The sequence below is a fragment of the Lepidochelys olivacea genome (genome assembly GCF_965140295.1).
Source record: "Lepidochelys olivacea isolate rLepOli2 genome assembly, chromosome: 1".
NCBI lineage: Eukaryota > Metazoa > Chordata > Testudines > Cheloniidae > Lepidochelys > Lepidochelys olivacea.
Window position 1 is genome coordinate 203,094,136 of NC_140411.1, and position 23,124 is coordinate 203,117,259.

Here is a 23,124-nt window from a genome sequence, read left to right on the forward strand (position 1 = left end):
TTCATATGGCCACAACTTCACTACTATTGGTACTCATGTTAGCTAGAGGCTCATCTACACAAACATTTTGTTCGTGGCAAGCTGGGCTGTGAATCTACCTAATGCTAGCCTGCCATAGACAAACTTGACTGTGTGGATCCTGCTGACATGCATTAATAGTTCACTAATATGCTTTGATCTAATCCCAGCTCATCAGTAGGGTCCCTCTGTAGAGTTAGCCCATGGGAGGCTTGTGTGGGATAGTGTCGCACCCTATCTTGCTGCAAATGAAATGTGTGTGTAGATAAACCGTAGATTAAAGCTAGTTTGGGTACGTTTACACGTGCTGGAAATACACCTCCCATCACAGTGTAGACAGACCTAAGACTCCCATGTGTCTCCTGTATTCCTAAAGGCTAGAGATGCCTGAGAACTCTTAATGAGGATACACTGCTGTGATTCATGTTCAAGTGTGTGCTTGTGTTTGAATTGGAGAGCCACTGAGGTGTGTGCTGCTTCTTTGGCTCTCCATCTCCCCAGAACCTGTAGCTGTGCTTTTGAGGAAACCTTAAGCATTTAAGGGAATCCAAGTGGGAGCTTTGTGATTCAGTGAATGAAGCCAGCCAAACTTGGCCCGCTCCCATTTGTTTTGCACTGGGCAGTGTATATGCTCTGCACTCCAGAGCCAGAGCACCTGACCTGCTGAAGTGTGTGGGGTCAGGCTGCACTCTAGTGGCTACAGCTTGCAGGGGATAGAAACCCTGATATGGCAACAGCCAATGGAGATTCTTCTTTAGCTGAAGTGTTTGGGACTTGTGGGACAGAAGATCCTGAGCTTTCTCCCCGTTGATGGCTGAGAGCGTCTATCCATGTGGCCTCTCGCTATGGAACTATCTCGTTAGGCTTCTGCCTGCAACATCCTCCTGGGTTTACTATTAAATCAAGCCTTCGTCCTTCCAGCCCCGCTGTCAGCAGCACAAGATCTTGAGGAAAGCTTTGCGGAACTCAGTGTTAAAGGTCGTGTAGATGATGGGGTTGAGAGCGCTGTTTACATAACCAAGCCATGTGGTGGCACTGTAGAGCTCTGGGGTTATGTGACAAGCCTGGCAGTGAGTGTTCAGGATGTGGGTCATGAAGAACGGCAGCCAGCAGACTATGAATGTCCCTAGGGTTTAAAGGAGAGACGAGAGAACATACTGACTTTGGATTAACGCTGTTGCTCAGGGCTAAACTCTGCCCCACTTATACCACTTATACTTATGCCAGACTGGGTTCTTCTGCCAGAAGTGTGACTGGGCAAGTCACCTCACCTCACCATGCCTCAGTTTCCCCTTTTGTAAAGTGAGGTTCATATCACCCACCACAGTCATGTTTCCTGCATGCACATGTTCACCAACTCAGGCTTGTTCCTGCTCTTTAAGACACATGTAACTCAATAAACTACAGAAACCGATAGAGAGGTGTGATCTTATTTACAGAGAGAGGGGCATCATCCTAATCGCCACTACTGGGAGATTGACACTGCTGCAATCGAGGCAGCAGGGATTGATTTAGCATGTCTAGTGAAGACCCACTAAATCAGTAGAGTGCTCTGTGATCAACAGGGTTGCCAACCCTCCTGGTTTCGCCAGGAGTCTCCCAGAATCAGGTTTGATCTTCCATAGGCTACTGCAGCCAAACTGGGAGATTTTAGGCACTAAAACTCCAGCGGGGCTAAGGAGGCTCCCTGCCTGCCTTGGCTCCGCACCGCTCCTGGAAGCGGTCGGCATCTCCCTGCGGCCCCTGGGGGTCTCCATATGCTGCCCCTGCCCAAGCGCTGGTTCCACAGCTCCTATTGGCTGGGAACCATGGCCAATGGGAGCTGCGGGGGCGGTGCCTGCAGGTGGGGGCAGCGCACAGAGACCCTCTTGCTGCCCCCCCCCCCCACCTAATAGCCGCTGCCAGAGCGATGTGCCGGTCGCTTTTGGAAACCGTCTGAGATAAGCGCCACCTGGCCAGAGCCTGCACCCTGGTTCCCCTCCCCCAGCCCTGAGCCCCCTCCCACACTCAAACTCCCTCCTAGAGCCTGCACCCCTCACCCTCCCCACTCTCCCGCACCTCCTCCTGCACCCAAACTCCCTCCCAGTGCCTGCACCCACTCCTGCACCCAACCCCCTGCCCCAGCCTGGTGAAAGTGAGTGAGGGTGGGGGAGAACAAATTACAGAGGGAGGGGAGGATGGAGTGAGTGGGGGTCAGGGCCTGGAAGAAGGGGCATGGCTGTGGCCTCAGGAAAGGGGTGGGGCAGGGGTGGGGAAAGGGTGTTTGGGTTTGTGTGATTAGACTGTTGGCAACCCTACCCAGTACTCCAGCTCTCTGAGAAGAGTAAGGGAAGTCAACTGGAGAGTGTCTCCCGTCAACTCAGCACAGTGTAGACGGTGCAGTAAGTTGACCTAAGCTACGTCGACTCCAGCTATGTTATTCACGTAGCTGGAGTAGCGTAACTTAGGTCAACTTACCCCAGAGGGAAGACAAGCCCTAAGGGACTTTTCTTATTGACCTACACCTGGGGTGGTGGTGGTCAAAAATAAGTGATAGCTCAAAAGATTCACAGTACAGAGGGGCACCCAAAAGTTGAGATGATTATCAGAACTTTTAAGTCTCTCTTCCTTGTCCCTTAACATTTCCTTCTGTGGAAGAAGAGATCTTTCTGAATTCAGTAGAGCTACAATGATTCACACCAGCTGGGGCTCTCATTTACAAAAGTCCCTTATATCACTTTATGCTAGTATTCTGAATTTCAATAGCATCTTACATGTGGAGATCTCAAAGCACTTTCCAAACACTTAGCCTCACAGTGAGATGGTTAAGCAGAATGCTTCTCACTCACCCAGAACGATAGCCAGCATTTGTGTGGCCTTCCTCTCTCTCAGCTGTACTGTCCGGGGCTGCTGGTGCACTAGCTTCAAAGAGGTCAAGGTTTTGCCATTGCTGAGTTTATGCACCTCCAAGTTCTGTTCCCTGCTTCTTCTCTCCTCTTTTAGCTCATTTCCATTGGTCCCGGTCCTGGGGAAGGAAGCTTGGTGGCAGAAGCTGCAGTACGGCTGCAGGTCAGAGGGGGTCAGCAGCTTCTTTTCAGGGGAAAGCTCTTGGATTGGGGATTTTAGCTGCAGACGGGATGAGAGCGGGTCTTGGTGCCCATGGTGCAAAGTTTCCTTCTCTTTGTGCTCCTGAAATGGAGGAATCCACAGAAATGTCAGGAAATAGGGTGAACAATGCAGTTTGCCAAAGCAAGTGTAAAGCGGGACTCAAGGGAGCTCTTGTTCCCTTTCAGCAGCAAGGAGTAGGCCTGAATCAACGCCCAGGATGCAAATTCACCCAAACTTTGGGTAGGTTCCAGATCCATTCTTGGAGCTGGAGCTGAACTTTGCACCTGACCCCTATCTCACAGTGGGATGACCTAGAACCCTGCATTTCTACTTTGCACTAAGGCCCAGAACCTCAAAGGTGTTCAGGCTCCTAACTTGTATTAATATCAGTGGAAGCTAGGAGTCTAAATTCCTTTGAGGACCTGTGCCCTAGCTCTATCTTTAACTGGATGAACAAGAGCCCTGGATGTGAACCTTCCATTTCCCAGCCGCCCGACTTTGGAGTATATTTGTGCTTAATGGTATTCCCTGCCTCCCCTTATGCATATTTTCCAGTGTAGCATTATTGTGAGGAAACCTCACACGTTAATTCAATATTGTGGAGCCACATATGGAGCAGAGCAAGCAGAATTCTGTAGCTGTTTGACCCTTTGTGAGGAGAGCGTTAACAGTTTGCAATCCCTGAGGCTCTGATAATTAAAAATATCCATAAAAATGAAAGAAAGAAAAAAGCCAGAATGCTGTAGGGTCATTCTGTCACAGCTCTGAAGAAGCACTGATTTAGGCCTTGCCCTTCTCTGCTGTGATGGTCTTAGAGAGTGGAGATACGGATACAAGCTCCAGAACAGTATCCCCTTGTTTGAGGACCGGACAAGGCTTTGGTTGGAGCCCCTATTCCAGGGGTGTTTCTGCGGAGCAACAGGAGGTATTTTTCTTCCTCCACACCTAGCACTGAATGCCTTGACTTGCAACACGCCCCCAGACTGGGGAGCAAGAGTCAAACCCGGGTTTCCTATGTACTGATGGAAAGTGCTAAGCAATAAGCTCCCCAGGCTCAGTTTAAGGGATGGGAGTGGAGGCAGAGAATGCTCTGGCATTTGGTGAGTTCAGACTGCTTTCATGTGGATCTTACTTTCTGTGTGTAACAGGCTTTGATGCTGATGCTATGGCTGCCCTGCCTGGAGAGGCTTCGTTTCCTCTGTCTCTGCTTCAGCACAAAATAAATCCGGACATAAAGCAGCAAGGTGACCATGAAGGGAAGGTAGAAGGATACCACCGAAGAATAGATGACAAAATCAGGGTTGGATATGGAACAGACACTAGGATCCCCTGGAGAAAGAGAGAGAGAGAAAGAGAGCGGGAATGGTTAGACTTCTATGGACTTCAGGAACTACAAGGATGTTTTGCTGCACATCAAGGTGAACCAAAGTGTTGCTCATGAGCCAAATGTGGCCTGTGTTTAATGCAGCTGAGGACTATGTCATAGAGGTGCAACTCCAGAGATATAGGCCAGCATGCCAAGTTACATTTCGGCCTATCTGTCTGTCTGTCTGTCTCTACTCATCACAGTGGTATGTGAGTGCCTCCACTTTCTGGGTAGTCTAGGCTGAGCTGGTCAAGCACAGACCAATGCACTAGAACAGCAGCAGGTCAATGTCAGACTGGAGAGTGCCCTCAAATATAGGGCCTCCTTGTGAATTGAACCCTTTCCCCGCTTTAGATGCAGGATTTGTAGTTCTCAGCAGCTGCCTCTGACAGTTAGACTTTGTAGGCCACGTTTGGCCATTGGGCCAACTTTGGGCACCCCCATTTCTAATCGTGCTCAGGCACTCCTGCTCTGGAAATTGCTGTTACCTGTGGTATTGAAGCCAAACAGGAGGGGGCAGGACACAGCAAATGCCAACATCCAGACCATCACGATCATAATGGAAACCCTCCTGCAGGAGCTCTTCCCTGTGCCATACTGATACTGAACTGGCATCGCCACTGCTGTGTACCTGCGAAAGGAACCAGCTCCAAAGAGAGAGGGAGGAGGAAGAAAGGCGTGGAAAGGAGACAGTGATCGAAACAAAAGAGACAGAGAGTGAAAGAGAGAGAGAAAGGGCCCAGGTTTGACAGGGATGAGCGAAGGCAGCGTGAGAATGGGAGACAGGGAATATGATAGTGAAAGTAGTGGATATAAGAGAGAGGGAGAGAACCAGGAGATTGAATAATTAGAGCAAGGATTTGCAATGGTGGTAAGCAGGGTGGGAAAGGGAACAAGAGAAACAACAGAGAAGCAGACTGTCACTTATCATCCCTAAGGTTAATGATGAACAGCTGATATTGCCCCAGTGGTGAGGCAGAAGGCTAGAATGAAGGCTACCAGCTCTGGATGCCGTGAGATCTGGGGAAGATGACAGATATGGCTGGAAACTCAGGGCATGAGCCAACTCATGTCATCCTGTCATTCAAATCAGTGGAAAGGCTCCCACTAACTTCAGTGGGCTTTGGACTAGGCCCTCTGTGAGGCTTGCTTTGCACAGTTTCCTCTGAATCATGGTAGAAGAAGAATGGCAGGATGTGTTTCTCCCCCAGTCTCCCAACCCCCAGGGACTTCAGCCCCCTAAAGCTGCACCTTCTGAGGTCTGTGCCGAGTTTTGTGGCCATCCCTATCACCACCACACACAGACATTGTCATAAATATAAAGGGAAGGGTAAACACCTTTAAATCCCTCCTGGCCAGAGGAAAAATCCTTTCACCTTAAAGGGTTAAGAAGCTAAGATAACCTCGCTGGCACTTCACCAAAATGACCAATGAGGAGACAAGATACTTTCAAAGCTGGAGGGGGGTGGGGGGGGGACAAAGGGTTCGCTCTGTCTGTGTGATGCTTTTGCCGGGACCAGAGCAAGAATGCAGGTCAGAACGCCTGTAAAGAGTTAGTAAGCAATCTAGTTAGATATGCGTTAGATTCTGTTTTGTTTAAATGGCTGATAAAATAAGCCGTGCTGGATGGAATGTATATTCCGGTTTTTGTGTCTTTTTGTAACTTAAGGTTTTGCCTAGAGGGATTCTCTGTGTTTTGAATCTGATTACCCTGTAAGGTATTTACCATCCTGATTTTACAGAGGTGATTCTTTTACTTTTTCTTTAATTAAAATTCTCTTTTAAGAACCTGATTGCTTTTTCCTTGTTCTTAAGATCCAAGAGTTTGGGTCTGTGTTCACGTATGCAAATTGGTGAGGATTTTTATCAAGTCTTCCCCAGGAAAGGGGGTGTCGTGCTTGGGGGGATATTTTGGGGGGGAGACGTTTCCAAGTGGGCACTTCCCCTGTTCTTTGTGTAACACTTGGGTGGTGGCAGCGTTTAACCTAAGCTGGTAAGAATAAGCTTAGGGGGTCTTTCATGCAAGTCCCCACATCTGTACCCTAGAGTTCAGAGTGGGGAAGGAACCTTGACAGACATTCACTGGAACTTGATTTAAACACTAATCCCTTCAGTCCCACAATGTTACCAGTCATCTGCTCCACTTCAGGGTGTGTTAAAACTATGGCAAGGCTGGAGAGCACATCAAGATAGTTTTTCTCTCTTTTAAGCTGTGTTTAGTAAAACCTCACAGGTGAGACTTTCAAAGACAAAGGGAACTTAAGCGCCCACTCCCATTGAAAGTCAATGGGAGTTAGAGGCCTAATTCACTTTTGTACTTTTGAAAATCTTCCCCTCTATTATCAAGGCCTGGAAAACCACCCCATGAACACTTTCCTTGTATGATGTGCGTCTTTGCCCCACCCTCTGTTTCTCTGCCTTTTTATAGCATAAGCTCTTTCTGGCAGGGACTGTGCCATCTTCCGTGTTTGTACAGCACCTAGCACATGGGAGGCACGACTGTAGCAACAACAATACTAGTCATAATGATGATGGTGGCTGGAGGCTTTCAAGAAGGACTGGATTCTCCCAGATGATCTGCTTTACCTTTGGCATTTAGACAAGTTATTTGTACCCAACCATTGTGCAAGCAGGCCCAGCCTGCTGTCCCTTCCATCCTCAGTCCCGAGACCTACCCCTAGCTTCATGCTAATCTCCTTGGCTCCTACCTGTCAATGCTGATAGCACAGAGGTTTAAAATGCTGGCTGTGCACATCATCACATCCATAGTGACAAAGATGTCGCAGCAGACGCGGCTGAAATTCCAGACTCCTCCAGTCACCTGAGCATCAATTTCAAAATATTAGCCTTGTTTCACACTGGATACCAATGCATTGCACGTCTATTTGTCCTTCCATCTGAGGATATCAAAATGACTGTGTGAACATTAATGATGCATTATTATGCCTTTTTTATAGAGGGGGAAACTGAGGCATGTAGTGTTTAAGCAATTTGCCCAAAATCATACAGTAGTAGGTCAAGAATAGAACCAGGAGTCCTGATTCCCATTCCACTGCTTTGTGTGCGCTGCAAGGGGATGAAGGTGAGAAAATTAGCCCCTACCCCAACATTTTAGCATGAAGACTGCCACAGAAACTGAATTACAACTAATGTAATACACAGTTCCTCTGTTTAAGGAAAATCACAGACAAAACAAATACAAAATGAGTGGCTAAGAATGTTTCTCAGCTTGGCTTCTGGAATTATTCCAGAGCCAATGAACTGGGAAATTGACTCTGTTGCCCAGGGATTTTGCATATTCATATGACGCACAGATCCTTCTCCAGAATCTTGTCTGAAATCTTATTTCACTTGTTCTAAAGGAGGGCCTGAGCTGCCAACTTTGAATATTAGATCTGGATCCAAACTTTCCCAAAATTCACACGGTCGTGAAATTTGGGGGTTTGGTTTGCACCCATTTATAGTTTCCTTTCATTTACATTTAAAATGTAATGTAAAATATATAGAATAATGTCATGGAGGCGTCCAGTGACAGATAAATCACATGCTCAGCCCAACTGTCAGATTTTAGTGAGGACTTTTTCAAATTCTGCACACGCTCAGATCAACACTCTGGCATGTAAATGCCTGGTATACCTAGCTAAGCTCCAGTGCGGAGGCCCAACTGCAAAATTGTAATGTCCTCTTTAAGTGCTAGTGTTGGGAAGTTGAATCTACAGGAGATGCTTTGGGAATTCTGAACACACCAAGGGTCATATGTGATCACCTCCTAGATTATTAGTTACTGAAGAATAGACCATAGCTCCTTGGACTGTTCATTCCCTCTAGATTTCTAATAAAGACTCAATGTTGCTGACTCACCTCTGACACAGATGCCAGGCTAGAATTCCACTGGCTAGGTCGTAAAGCACCAAGGATCATTAAGCTGTTCAGAGCACTTGATGAATTGTCCATTACAGGACCTCTAATAAATTTGTTGCTAGTGCTGGTGAAAAGTGTTAGAGTGACAGCCACGGAGACAGAATGCTTGTTTTTAATCCACAGAAAATCAAGGGCAGCAGAAAGGATTGCTTCCCCCAACCTTTCCACCCCGCAGAAATAGTGGAGGAAAAAGCTGCTTCGAATGAGGGAATTTGTCCTACTTTTTTACTTAGGATCACAGCTCATGGTTTCAATGGGCTCCTCACCTGCTTCAATGCAGTGGCAGCAGCAATGACCAAGAGCACTTGGTCAGGGTGTTGCGACCTTTCCTTTCAGATGTGGATCTCGCCACAGTGATCCCTGCCATTTTTCCCTCCAGACTGGATCATTGCAATGTGCTCTACACCTGAAAACCATTTGGACCCGTCAGCTAAGTGCAGAATGTGGCTGCCAGCTTGTTGAATTGGGGCTTCTCATAGAGACCGTATTACCCATGTGCTCCGTGATCTGCACTGGCTCCCAGTTCATTTCTGGGGGCAGTTTGATGTGTTGGCTTTAAGCAATAAATCCCTAAAGAGGATGGGTGCTGGTTATTGCAGCAGCTGCCTCCCTCCCTGGGTGATACCACGGCAGCTGTGATCAGCAGAAGTGCTCAGACTTACTGTCCCCTCATTGACAAGGAAGGGGCCTGGAGGGGGGAGGGGTGCTTGACTCCAGAAGTAATTTTCTTTGCTGTTCCACAGGAGTCTGAAATTGTTGAAATTGGGGGTTGGGGTGTGGGAGAAGGCTCTAGGCTGGGGCAGGGGGTTCGGGTGTGGGGGGGTGAGGGCTCAGGCTGGGGGTGTGGGCTCTGGGGTGGGGCTGGGGATGAGGGGTTTGGGGTGCAGGAAGGGGCTCAGGGCTGAGGTAGGGTGTTGGGGGGGGGGTCTGGGGTGCTGGCACCCAGTTTGGATGCAGGAAGGGACTCCGGGCTGGGGCAGGGGGTTGGGATGCGGGAGAGGGTTTGGGATGTGGGGGTCCCAGCGATGTTTACCGCAGCTCCTGGAAGCAGCTGCCAGGTGCCTGAAGCCCCTAGGCACAGGGCGGTTCTGTGCGCTGTCCTCGCACCCTCAGACGCCACCCCCACATCTCCCATTGGTTGCAGTTCCTGGCCAATGGGAGCTGCAGAGCTGGCACTAGGGGTGGGGGCAGTACATGGAGCATCGCTGGCCACCCATGTGTCTAGGGGCTTCAGGGACCTAGTGGCCGCTTCCGGGAGCCTGCCTTAGCCTGGGGCTCTACTGCGCTGCCAACCGGACTTTTAACGGCCCGGTTGGTGGTGTTGACTGGAGCCACCAGGGTCCCTTGTTGACCAGGCATTCCAGTCAAAAACTGGATGCCTGGCAACCCTAGCTCGTACCAGTCCCCTAGCACTAGCTTCCCTGTTCTGGATATCAGTCTCGGAGGGCCAGGATTTCTCTCTCTCTCTCTCTCTCTCTCTCTCACACACACACACACACCCTATCCGCCCCCATCTGCTAATGAATCTGGTCTCCTGATTGGTTGAAGACTCCAGCAGGCACTTTCTTAACACCTGTAGCAAGGCCTGGTCTCTGGCTGTTCAGTACAGTTCCATGCTTGCAGCTGTGTTTCTGGTCTTGATCTTGCCTACTCCTTGCTCTTTGTAGTTAGTTCCTGCTCCTGCTCCGGTTCTGACTCTTGCCCCCTGCTTCCTGGCTCTGGCTTGTTCCCTGGACTGGGTAATTTGGTTCCTCATTTGGGTTCTGGTCACTAGGCCTGATCATCCCTATTCAGCCATTAGGCCAGCCTCCTGTCCTGACCATTAGGTAAGGCTGCCGACAGCATGTTTCTTAACACACATGCCTCTCTCCATGCTGGCAAAGGGGGGCCTTCAAAAAAATAAAACCAAATTCATTTTTTGAAATGAAAACGTTACCTCTGGAAGCATATTATGTCTGTAACAAACATCTCTGATTCCCAGCTATGGGATGGCCTGAGGTCTTGCTCTCAGCTCCTGCTGCCATAGTGATCTGTGTAGGAGGAGAGAAACCAGAAAGAAGCCTCCCTTCCATAAACTAAGTATAATCAGAGGTGCAGAGTGAGCTAGTGCCGGGGTCTAATTTTATCCTCCCGAGGGAAAACCTGTGGGGAGGAGTAAGGAGGAATCCAAATTCTTATTTCAGGCGGTTGGATTTGCCCTCCTTTTGCAGAAGAACTGGGGGAGTTCAGCTTCCAAACTCTGCAGATTTCCTGGGATCCAAGTGGATCCTGGACATCAACCAGACATTTGCACTGGCTCCTTGCAACCTACGCCAGCTTCCTGAGAGTATGGCTTCAAGGACTCCTCAACAGACAGCTGCTTCCCCATAAGGGGATGCATCACAGCAGAGAGAGGCTCTGCAAGAAAACTAATGCAGTATCTGAGTGTAATAATTTTCCTCCTCATTTCCTGTGGGGTAAGTGGGGAATGATGGGCTCCCTCTCTTATCCCCAGTCTGCATCCAGCCTTTCTGGACCTACAGAAAGTGATGAATGAGGTCTGGAGCAGAGCGTGATGGTGTCATGAAAGTGGCTTCCTACCACACCATGGGCAACCAAGTTGTAGAATTCCTCACATCAGGAACACTCATGCAAGGTCAGTTAGTAAGTGGTACTGTTATTAGTTTCAGCTTCTAAGGCAACAGGCAGTGTGGAAAGTGCAGAAAGCAAATGAGGAGGCAATTCTCTGAAATGAGACCACTCTGCTGCTGCTTAATGTTTTTAATTCCTGTAAACTATGTGCTTGAGTGAATGAAGCATTCAGCATCTGTTCAGCTCCCCTTCCTGGTCCTACTGCTCAGTATCTGAAATGCTTGTTGTTATTCATTAGTTACTGTTTATTTCATGCCAGCATTCCCAGAGATGTGCAAAATGTGGTGATATATTGTGCTATCTGGTGCTTTTCTTGAAAGCTAAGATTCTCACCTAATCATGTGTCTCCTGGAGACACATGATTAGGTGAGAATCTTAATTTTTATTTTATTTCTTTTAAATGAAAGCTAGGTTTCTAGCCCTCATGGCTGTGGAGAAAAGCTTGAAAACCTGAACCATAAAGGCTATGACACTAGAAAACAAAGGCCCTACAAGTTATTTTTATAAATCTAAATTTGTAAACCCATGTTATGATATTTTGAGACCAACGTCATGACTTTTTGAATGTGTGAAGCTGACGATACTGAAATTTTTGCAAGAGAATCACAAAAAGGGCATCTGGCTTCCTAGTTTGATGCAAACACAAAACTCATTACAAGTTCGTCATAAGGTCTGTGGCGCTTCAAGAACCTTTCACCAGAAGTTGGAGTCAGGAGGTTGCATCAAAGCCAGGTGCAGAGGACACAGCTCATGTATGTCAAATGTGGTAGCTTACAAAGTCCTGGGCTCATTAGCACATGAAAATCTGGGAATATGAACCACTGGAAGTGATACTGAAGAAAATTTTGGCAGAAAATGCTCTGAAGTGAAACCTCTCAGGGTTACACATTCAGACTAGACTGACTACATACTGAGTCTTAGCATATAGAAAAGGGATGTTTGTCAGATCAAAATGATGGGTTGAAATCTGTTCTCATTTGCCCCAGTCAGCACTTCTAAATATGGAGTAACTCTATTGAAGTCAGTGGAATTACTCAATATTTGTCCCAGGGTAGCTGAGATCCGAATTTGACGTAGATTATTACAGTTGAAAAATTTTTATAGACCTAATTTGCCTTTTGCTATTTTTGATCTTTCTTTTCTTCTTCTATTCCGTTTAGCTTTGTTAATGAAACTAGAACTTGTCAGTTTGCCTTTCTGGTTCTCATATTGTAGTTGGGATACTTATACGACCTTCCTAGTGCCTTTCATCTGAGGATCTCAAAGCATTTCATAACTATTTTACTAAATTAATCCTCGCAACCACCCTTGTGAATTAAGTGGGTTTTAACTCCATTTCACATATGGTGAACCTGAAACATAGACAGATGGGGTGGCAGGCTTCTGAGATCACCCACTGAGTCAGTGACATTGCTGGGAATAGAGCCCATGGGTGAAATCCTGGCAAAACTCCTCTTGACTTCAGATTTCTTGACTGCTAGTCCTGTGCTTTATCCACAAGATCAATGTTATGTTTAGCTTTTCCACCACTGTTGGAAATATTGCCAGTGAAAGGTATCGGATTGGCAGCCATGGAGACTCAAAAAAGGTAGAAATGATAAATGAAAAAACATTAAAATGTGACAGTCTCAAACACATCTTGAATAATAGGATTATAGTCTTCATTCCACTGAGCCCCTTTTGAAAATGTACAAAACGAAATATGGCCACCTGCAGATTTTAAAAGTTGTGTCTGGGCACTGATGCCACACCTAGGAGTCCAGGAGCAATGATGACCCACGTGAAAACATGAGGTTGAGAGTCACTTTGGCTGAAAGCTATGGTGGACTTGACGGTCTACTTCATTGTGCTTCTCACTGTCCATTAGCATTGTCTCTCTTACTCAAACGTGGCTTCCGCCACCTGGCTTCCCTCCAGATCTCAAACTCTGCCAGACACTGGTGGTGGCTACCGTCTAGGTCTGAAGAAAAGGTGCTAGGTATCACTAGCATTCTGATGTTGCAGCCCATGTTCTGCATTGACTTTACAGAGATGTAAGGAAAGAAAGAGAGAGGCCACCAGGGGGATAAGCAGTTGCCCACCCCCCTCCTCTGAGATGTCAGACAATTCCATCCACCCCTGTGGAGATGGAATTTGCAGCCACTCATGTCAACAGCAGCTCATGATCAAATATTTTTTTGAAAGATCTGTGGTAGCAGTAGCCATAAAGGGGACTAGGCTTCACTCACTTCCCTCAGGAAATCATCAGTCACTGTGATGAATGGGTGTTTTTGTGCCAAGAAACCTGACTGGTTGGGTTCCAAGACTTTGAAGCTATAAGATGATGCCATGGTTGGCCTGCTAGCACCATCTCAATCTTTCTCAGAAAGGGATGGCTATTGGCTCAGTGACATTTGGCAAGGACATTAGGGTCCAGAGTTCATTTCTTGGACAGGGTCCAGGCCAGATTGTGTGAAGGTTGCCTATCAAAATGTTAACAAAGTGCTTTGGGATAGCAAATGACTTGTAAATGTAAAGCCTTCAACCACCTTTGGTTGTACCGTAAATTATGAGATGGATGGCAGCAGGCTTCAGATGTGTCTTGGAAAACATGGACCCTGGAAATAACTATTTTACATGATTTTGGATATTGGTGTGAATTATTGAGTCTTCTCTGGGAATGATTGGTCACTGCACTATTAGACGAAACACAGCAGACTCACCATCATACTAAAGAATGATGCTCACAGGTGAGAGACTGCAGCTAATAGGTGGGATCACCTATTCTACAAACAATGGGAAAAATCCACCTTCTGTACTCTGAGTTTCTCACCTTTGTATTACTAGATGCATAGGAAGTGCTGTGTAATGGTCAGAGTAGTGGACTGGGACTTAGGACTCCTGGGTTCTCTTCCTGACTGGCTCCTGATTCTCTGTTTTCCTTTGGGTAAGGCACTTTAGGGGTTAAAAGGTTTTTGCTGCTACAAAGTGGACCACCTTCCCATTCTTAAGCTGTGGCCCAAAGCTGCATGGAGATGGAATTTGCACCACAATGTTCCTCAGTTTCCTGGTCCATAAAATGTAGATAATAAGAGGATTAATGAACTCATTGATGCTTACAGACCACTTTTCATTCTAGGATCTCAAGATATTGTAGATGTAAAGTGTTGTTGGTGTGACATGAGGATAGTTTTCTAACAGCATTTGTCTTTCACTATTAAAATTCCATTCACTCCAGTCTCTCCTTCCTGAGTATTTTTATTTTCTTTATTCCTTACCTTTTCTCATTTTGCCCCTCATTTTTTGCCTCCTTTCTATCTTTGTTTGCTTTCTCCTCTTGAGGTCATAGATCTGACACCTTAGTACTAGATATTCCTTATGTTAGCTGTGGGGTAGTTCTACGTAGATTTTTCTGTGTTTTGCTACTGACTTAATTAGGAATGTGATGTGGCATGCAATATGGTATTCTTTCATTTCTGATCCACTATGATGTCATAAATAATAATCAGTGTCACTATTCATATCACCTATGAATAGAACAGGTCCTTCATTTCTCTTCAGGGTGATTCTGCAATGGATGTCAGTTTAGGAGAATGACCCAGATAACCTAAAGGAAACATTAATGGAATAACAGTCTCCAAAGCCTTTGTAGGTTTAACCAGGCTTACTGACTGTAATCGATGCACATTAGCTACAGTTGTTACATATCTCAGTGGGTTTCTCTGAACTTGTGCAAAAATAGCTTTAACAAGCCCCATGTAATAAACCTTCACTGATTTCCATCAATAAAAATGACCAAGCCAGGAGTGGCCCTACAGTTAGTGTTCTACACTGCTGTGTGGGGAAACTTGAATTTTAGGGTCATATTCTCCATTGCTCTGCACCACCTGTAGTCATTTACACCAATGCAAAGTCAAAAGGTACAACCTTCTACCCACTTAGCACTGGTGTATTTGACCGCATTGGATGCAGTGCAATGGAGAGTCAGGCTCCCTGTCTCTCTTTCTCTGTGCCAGCAGGGCTTGAAAATTATTGCCAGGGACTGGCCTAACACCATTAGTGCTTTGGTACACTTTGTACTCCTGTAGGAATTCTGCACACAATAATTTTAAATTCTGCAAAATTCTGCATAGTTTATTTGTCAAAATAACACTATATAATCACACCCATTTCAATTATTTTGGTAATTTATTTCAAAATACCTATCCACAACTATGTGTGTAACAACAGACACAAAAGAAATTCCTCCACGAGTACAGAGTTAACAAAACCCCTACAACAACCCAGTTCCTGTTTCCCTGCTCCCAGAGCCTAGTGGGGGCGGGGGGCATACACAGATCCCAGCTGCAGTACTCCCCAGCCCAGACAGTTGCACCCCACCCCCTCTAGAGCCCAGGGACCCAGAGGGAGAAACAGTCTGATGCTGGTCCCGGGGTTGTGTGGAGTTTCCTGTGTGACACCACCTTCCTTCAGGGTGTGCTGAGAACTGCAGCTGCCAGGAAGCCTCCGCTCCCTCCCCCTCCTCCCAGCACGATATGCATCTGAGGAAGTGAGCTGTAGCTCACGAAAGCTTATGCTCTAATAAATTGGTTAGTCTCTAAGGTGCCACAAGTACTCCTTTTCTTTTTGCGAATACAGACTAACACGGCTGTTACTCTGAAACTCCTCCCAGCAGTGTCTTCTCCTTGTGGGCTGAGCTGTGTTCTGCCAAGTCCAGCAGCCCCTAGTGGCAGCCAACAGCTCTGCAGCCCATTTCTGTGGAGGAAAAAGGAAATCCTGTGCAAAAAATATTAACTTTTGTGCAAAGTCTGCATGTGGAGAGGTGCAGAATTTCCCCAGGAATAACTTTGTAGGAGGCCTGGATTCAACTTTTTTCTTCTGGCCTTCTGCTGCTTAGAGCAGCAAAAGGAGAGACCAGTCTGGGCAGTAGGCTCAGCTTGTGGAAGTATAGCAATGGGGAATGCTCAACAGTGACACTGCTGGCTGGTTCAGGAGTGGCCTTCCTGTGCTCTGAATGTGTCTCATTCATGTATAAATGCCACAAGGCATTGTTGCTCTTTAAACATGGCCTAAGATGTACTCACCTCCAGGTATACCACCCACGGCATCACCAGTGTGGCCACCAGCAAGTCTGCCACGGCCAGGCTCACCACCAGGTAATTCGTTGTGGTCTGCAAGGTGCGCTCTCTTAGCACCGCCAGGCAGACCAGCACATTCCCAAAGATGATGGCCAAAATCAGGGTGCAATAACAGAGGGCGTAGTAGGCATGGGAGTGTGGCAGGCCCGGCTCTGTTGAGTTCTCTTGCCCATGTGTGACTGAGGTAGTAGTGTTGACTCTAGTGAAGAGCGCCATTGGGAGGCAGGTGGAGAGCTGAAAAGAGACACAGAGCAACTCTAGTAAGCAATAGCTTCGGCTGTGACCTGCATCTTTCATCCAAATTATTTCACTGCTCTCTACAGGCTGTGAGCCAGATCCTGAAGCCTTTATTCAGGAGAGGCTCTTAAAGCCAGTGGGAGGTTTGCCTGAGTGCAAACAGAGTAAAGGATTCAGGATTTTTAATCTATTTATGTAGCTAATGCACATTTCCTCTGTCAATGAAATGCAGCCATGTGGAGTTAGGCAGCTGTTTAGCAATGTACAACAACGCTGCACAACTGTGTAAGAGAGTTAGTGGAAAACACCATCCAACTGAGAGAGCAGAGGAAGTCCAGAAGGGCAGAATTGTAGTTACCTGAACTAGAATTTGGGCAGAACCCTGAAGCTAGCCTCTCTTCTTTTGCAAAAACTGCTAGGGACTTCTTAATAACTGCATGTGATCAAGATTTTGGTTGTATAGTTTGGCCGAACAATGACACCTCCAATATCAGGAGCACCCTACAGTCATATTTGGCCTTAGGTTCAGTACTAACTCAGAAGGCAAGCTGAGAAGTCAGCCCCCAACTCTGTTTCAGCTATTGCAGGTCTCAGCCTCTGAGCACTGTGTTTTTCACTACAGCAGGCATGATCTGTATTCAACAGAACAAGAGAGAGTCACCATTATTGAATCACCATTACCATTTTCTGCAGTACTTCTCTGCTGAAGAAGGTATCCCATCCAATTACTGATCAGGTCCAATTGTGTTTTAGCTTGTAGGCTTATTACTTTTTATTGTGGCACTGATACTGTGCATTGCCCTTTCTAAATGCAGTAGAAGGAGCAATCCTTGCACTAGGAGCTCAGCTGATAGACTCACCACTCAAGGTAACTGGGCAGGAGCCAAATTCAAGGGGCTTCAAATTGTTCTCTTATAAGGCAGCTGCAATCATCCTCAACAAACATACTTTTCTCCATTTACAGTACTTAGATAGATGACTTATTTTAATTTGTTCCAGATGTATTAAGCCTGCTGTCCCAGTGTCCCATTCTGTGACATTTAACTCATTTGCTTACTTTAATTATTTTGCTAATGCCCCCATCACTGAAGCATCTGGGCACATGTTTCTTAAAAGCACTGCACAGGACTGTCCTGGAGGCGCTGCAAATGTTAGCCCTGTTCCACCCAACCTGTCTAAATGAAACCTCCCCTGTAATAATTGAGACTTGTGCAAATGCTTGACCAGAAACTCTGTCATAAACAATAAGTGGACAGATGGCTAGATTGCCAGTGGACAGAAATCCACATAATTTAAACCAGCATTAACTGCTCCCCTCCTTGACAATCTCATCAGAGAGGCTAAAGGCTGGATGGGCCATGGAAACTGAAGTCCTCTCTCTTCCCTAAATGTGGGTCCCCCAGGCGGGGGATGAGACCTATTAGCTATGGGGTGTGAAGGAAGCTTAGCCTGCTTCTGTCTATGCCGCACCACCTGTGGAGATGCATAGAGGTGCTCAGATACTTCAGTGCTGGCCTTGGAATAAGAATCAGTATAGAATAGAATCCAGTCTCCAGTGCTGATGAGTCAGCACTTTCCACCAGCAAGAAATTGATATTTTTTAAAAAAACAAAGCAATCAAAGTTAATGGAGCTTTTCCACATCTTGCACAAGGTTGCATGTGAGTTTATGCTGGTCCTGATTTAAAGAAGACCAGCTACAGCTATGCCCAGCCATGATCCATTCTGTGATATCTCTTATGGCAGAGCACTTCTGGTACTGCAAATGCTGTGCTGAACGCCTAGCAATCAATCAGCATTTATTCTCTTAAACTATGTAATACCAACTCTTTCACCTAAAGAAGAGGCTGTGCTAAGGATCTACACCTCTGATAAGCAAGCTCCATGTCTTAACTACGTGGTTGGTGAACAAGCCAAAGGACCAATACAATTTTAATGAAAAGCTAAACAAAACTGTATTGGAAACCTGTTTTTCTCCTAGAGCTAAATTGCTATTCTAGTCTTTCCCCTTCCAGCTTTGGATGACAATCCTGACTTGCTACCTCTGCCTGAGATTTCAGTCCCAGGCCCCAGACAGCTTTGCCAGTGACCCTCAATCCTGTCCTGGGACTCCCCCGCACTGCCCTTCTATTCCTGGACTCCCCACGTGCAGCTCTATGAATGCACCTCAGTCCTGACCTGTAACACCCGTCTGCTATTCTAGTCCTTGGCTCCCCATACTGCTTTGATAGCATACCTCACTCCTGATCTGCAGCTTTCCCTGCTATTCCAGTCCTGTGCCCACCTTCCAGCTCTACTAAATGGAGTGATCAATGGCTCCATGTCTAGTTGGCAGCCGGTATCAAGTGGAGTGCCCCAAGGGTCGGTCCTGGGGCCATTTTGTTCAATATCTTCATAAATGATATGGAGGATGGTGTGGATTGCACTCTCAGCAAATTTGCGGATGATACTAAACTAGGAGGAGTGGTAGATACGCTGGAGGGCAGGGATAGGATACAGAGGGACCTAGACAAATTGGAGGATTAGGCCAAAAGAAATCTGATGAGGTTCAACAAGGATAAGTGCAGGGTCCTGCACTCAGGACGGAAGAACCCAATGCACCGCTACAGACTAGGAACCGAATGGCTAGGCAGCAGTTCTGCGGAAAAGGACCTAAGGGTGACAGTGGACGAGAAGCTGGATATGAGTCAATAGTGTGCCCTTGTTGCCAAGAAGGCCAATGGCATTTTGGGCTGTATAAGTAGGGGCATATCCAGCAGATCGAGGGACGAGATCGTTCCCCTCTATTTGACATTGGTGAGGCCTCATCTGGAGTACTGTGTCCAGTTTTGGGCCCCGTACTACAAGAAGGATGTGGATAAATTGGAGAGAGTCCAGCGAAGGGCAACAAAAATGATTAGGGGTCTGGAACACATGACTTATAAGGAGAGGCTGAGGGAACTGGGATTGTTTAGTCTGCAGAAGAGAAGAATGAGGGGGGATTTCATAGCTGCTTTCAACTACCTGAGAGGTGGTTCCAAAGAGGATGGTTCTAGACTATTCTCAGTGGTAGAAGATGACAGGACAAGGAGTAATGGTCTCAAGTTGCAGTGGGGGAGGTTTAGGTTGGATATTAGGAAAAACTTTTTCACTAGGAAGGTAGTGAAACACTGGAATGCGTTACCTAGGGAGGTGGTAGAATCTCCTTCCTTAGAAGTTTTTAAGGTCAGGCTTGACAAAGCCCTGGTTGGGATGATTTAATTGGGGATTGATCCTGCTCTGAGCAGGGGGTTGGACTAGATGACCTCCTGAGGTCCCTTCCAACCCTGATATTCTACGATTCTATGAAATGTGTCTCCATCCTGACCTGCTGCACCTCTTACTATTCCATCCCAGAGTCCATCTTGAGTAGACTCCCTACTATAAATCATGCCAAATTATGCTATATTTTGTAGTGCGTACAAATGGACAAATATCAACTAGGGACTCATTATATAGGATTAGTCATTTTCTCCATGCACATGCATACAACTGCTCTGTATGGTAAAGGAAGCTCCCACAGTGCGCAGGCAAAAAGGACAGCTGTGCTATCTCCTGTAGGGAGATAGCACAGCTGGAGAGTGGACAAACCTCACATGTCCAAGGTCCAAAGCTACAAGAATGTACAGAGAGTTACATCAAATCAAGAAAGCAGCAAACAGTCTTAAAGAAACAGAGCTCCGATGTACCCAGCAAAATAAGGGCAAGCTGAGAATTCAGCCCTCAACTCTATTTCAGCTGTTGCACATCTCAGCCTCTGAGCACTGTGTGTTTCTCTCATTCTGTTGAGTACAGATCATGCCTGCTGTAGTGAGTCTGGTTAAAGGGACAACTGATCAGAGGAGAGTTGATCCATTGCTAGTTTTGATCCTGTCCTATTCTGTTCCCCATTGCTATCTTTTGGGATACTTCAGTCTGGAGAAGCAGCAACAACTTTGTGAATCTCTTTCCCTATCTCTTTCCCTTTCTCCCCATCTCTCTCCTTGCTCTCAGATCAGGTAGGCATTCACATTCAAGGACAAAAACACCAAGATGACCTGGAAGTGGCAGACCTTAGAAGCAGAGTTTTAAAAATCCATAGCCCATCAAGGCATTTGTATCTTAATATCAGACTCCATGTGCTGCAGGTGCTGCTGCTCTGTGCGTGTGTGTGTGTGTGTGTGTGTGTGTGTTTGTGTTTAAATCAAATGTACACAGTGGAAGTAAAGCCTAACTGCTGTGAAAACTAGGACACTAAATAAAGTCAATATCTCACCTCATGCATGTTTTTTAAAATGTCATCAATAAAGACAATGCATACAATTCCCATTTTGATTAGCATTTCTCTGTTGGAGAATAATCTTTCTTGTCTGGAAACCTGTCTCCTTTGAAATATATGGTGCTGTAAAAAGAAAAGTCTTTTTCTGTCAGAGATTTCTAAGTTAGCTCACTGCAGCATTAAAACGAAGGAATCTAAAGTAAAAGAGCCTCAAAATTACAGGAACCTAGGAGGGAAAAAATATCAACTTACTTCTGACTCCAAGCTTCCTTTTTTCCAGTCCCTTTTTAATGCCTTGTAAGTGTGAAAGAGGTGAGAGAACCTCAGAAAATCCAAATGAATTTATTTGGGAAAAGAAAAATAAGAAGAAAGAAAAGGTCGATGCCCCCCAAACACTCAGACACAAAGGAGAGGATTTTTTTCAGACCAGATTATAGGTTGAGAGCAATGTTTTTGGTGCAATAATTCATTTTTCTTTTGGACTGAGTGTATTCTTAGAGCCTTGCAGAAACTGTAAGCCAGATCTTCACAGACACAATTAAGAAACAACAGAGAGAAATAATGACTTACCCTCAGTCTGATTGTGTTTCTGAAGAATGTTAAGCTGAATATCTAAGCCCCTGCAGCTGCTTGGAGCTGACAAGACATGCCTGAGGAAGGCAAACTTTGCCCTTCTCAGGGCACAGAAACGGAGCAAACGATGGGAGAAACAAATTGCCCGTGTTTGACTCCAAAGTGAAGTCTGTGCTATGAATGTTCCTCAGGCGCCCCATCACATCTTACTTTGTGCCTTGGAGCTGATTTTAGAACCATATGTTCCCTTGATGATTTTGGGAGGGTCTCTGAGGGCTATTGTGGACCAGCTGCTCCCAGTCTTCATCCTTGATGCCAACAAGATAAAAGGTGGAAGGTTCCCTCTGTTCTTCTGTCCTCTTTTTTTTTCCTTCTCTCTTCCCTCACTGTCTCTTCCCTTCAGTATAGACAGTTTCACAATTTTTCTGTGTCCCATACATCTAATTCTACATCATCTCATTGTCTTTCATTTGACATCACTTCTCTTTATCTCGCTCTTTCACTCACACCCTCCTCTCTCTCTCTCTCGTGCTCTGATATTGCTATAGCAGCTGGTCCATCTTTGTCGTCGTCCTCCCCTTTTGTTCATATGAGTTTTTGCAGCGCAAGTTGAGATGCGAGACAGGATTGGTGACTGCAAACCATAAATATACAATAAGGCTTTCTAGGGGGAAAAAAGCAGTTAAAAGGAGAAGGTTTTAATAGGTTAAGTCTGAGCTCAGACTGCTTGGAATCATAGGTTAAAATTCTGGGCTCAGGCTCAGATCCAGTCAGGCTTACAATTTGAGCAGGGCCATATCTGCTCTTCATCCTTCTGAGTGTCATTCAGTTTACTTTGCTTGGGTTTTCCTGCTGAGAATTCAGACTGAGGCCCTCTGCAGAGACTTTAAGGCCAACACTTTCAAACCCCCTGGGGGCCTAAAGCCAAGTTCCTAAATCCCTGTTCAAACACCTACACAGAAGTGGCCTGATTTTCAGAGGTGCTGAGCAAGCCTGGCTTCTGCTAAAGTCAAGGGGAGCATCAGGATATCATCTAATGCAAATCAGGCCACTTCAATGTAGGTGCCTGAAACAGGGATTTAGGAGCTTAACTTTAGACTGCCACATTTGAACTAGGGTTGTCAGGAGTCTGGTTTTCGACCGGAACGCCCAGTTGAGAAGGGACCCTGGTGGCTCCGGTCAGTTAAAAGTCCAGTCAGCGGTGCAGAGGGGCTAAGGCAGGCTCTTTGCCAGCTGTGGCTCCGCATGGCTCCTGGAAGCAGTGGCATATCCCTCTTCCGGCTCCTAGGCACAGGGGCAGCCAGGGGGCTCCGCACGCTGCCCCTGCCCCAAGCACCAGCTCTGTGGCTCCCATTGGCTGGGAGAGCTGCAGGGCTGGCGCCTGCAGACTGAGCAGTGCACAGAGCCATCTGGTCATGCCTCCACTTAAGAATTGGAGGGGGGATATACTGCAGCTTCTGGGAGCTCCCTGAGGTAAGCGCCGCACGGAGCCTGCACCCCTGACCCCCTCCTGTGCCCCAATCCCCTGCCCCAGCCCTGATCCCCCTCAAAACCCCTCAATCCCAGCCTGGAGCACCCTCCTGCACCAAACCCCACATCAACAGCCCTCCCACCCCGAGCCCGCACCCCCAGCTGGAGTCCTCACTCCCCGCACCCAATCCCCCTGCCCCAGCCCAGAGCCAACCCGAATCCCTCATTTCTGGCCCCACCATGGAACCTGCATCCCCAGCCCAGAGCCCATACCCCCTCCCACACCCCAACCAACTACCTCAGCCGGAGCCCCCTCTCATACTCCAAAGCCCTCTGCTCCAGTCCAGAGCCACCTCCTGCACCCCAAACCCCTCATCCCCGGCCCCACCCTAGAGCCCACACCTCCAGCTGGAGTCCTCAACCCCTCCC

At 46.9% G+C, this 23,124-nt stretch overlaps 2 protein-coding genes across 2 annotated transcripts in view; one reads left to right on the forward strand and one right to left on the reverse strand.

Annotated features, from left to right (window-relative positions):
- Window positions 1–871: 871 nt before the first annotated feature.
- DRD3 (dopamine receptor D3) lies at window positions 872–16,356 on the reverse strand (the record flags this gene model as incomplete). Its single annotated transcript, XM_084616958.1, has 6 exons — window positions 872–1,144; window positions 2,847–3,186; window positions 4,238–4,434; window positions 4,960–5,102; window positions 7,180–7,292; window positions 16,087–16,356. The coding sequence occupies 6 exons, from the start codon at window positions 16,354–16,356 to the stop codon at window positions 948–950; spliced, it is 1,260 nt and encodes a 419-aa protein (XP_084473084.1). The 3' UTR covers window positions 872–947.
- The window catches only part of TIGIT (T cell immunoreceptor with Ig and ITIM domains), a gene marked incomplete at its 5' end in the record, with an annotated part of 53,314 nt that continues 41,114 nt past the window's right edge, over window positions 10,925–23,124 (forward strand). Inside the window, one exon of the mRNA XM_084616959.1 lies at window positions 10,925–11,027. Within this exon, the coding sequence (XP_084473085.1) occupies window positions 10,925–11,027 (103 nt within the window). The remainder of the gene's footprint in view (window positions 11,028–23,124) is intronic.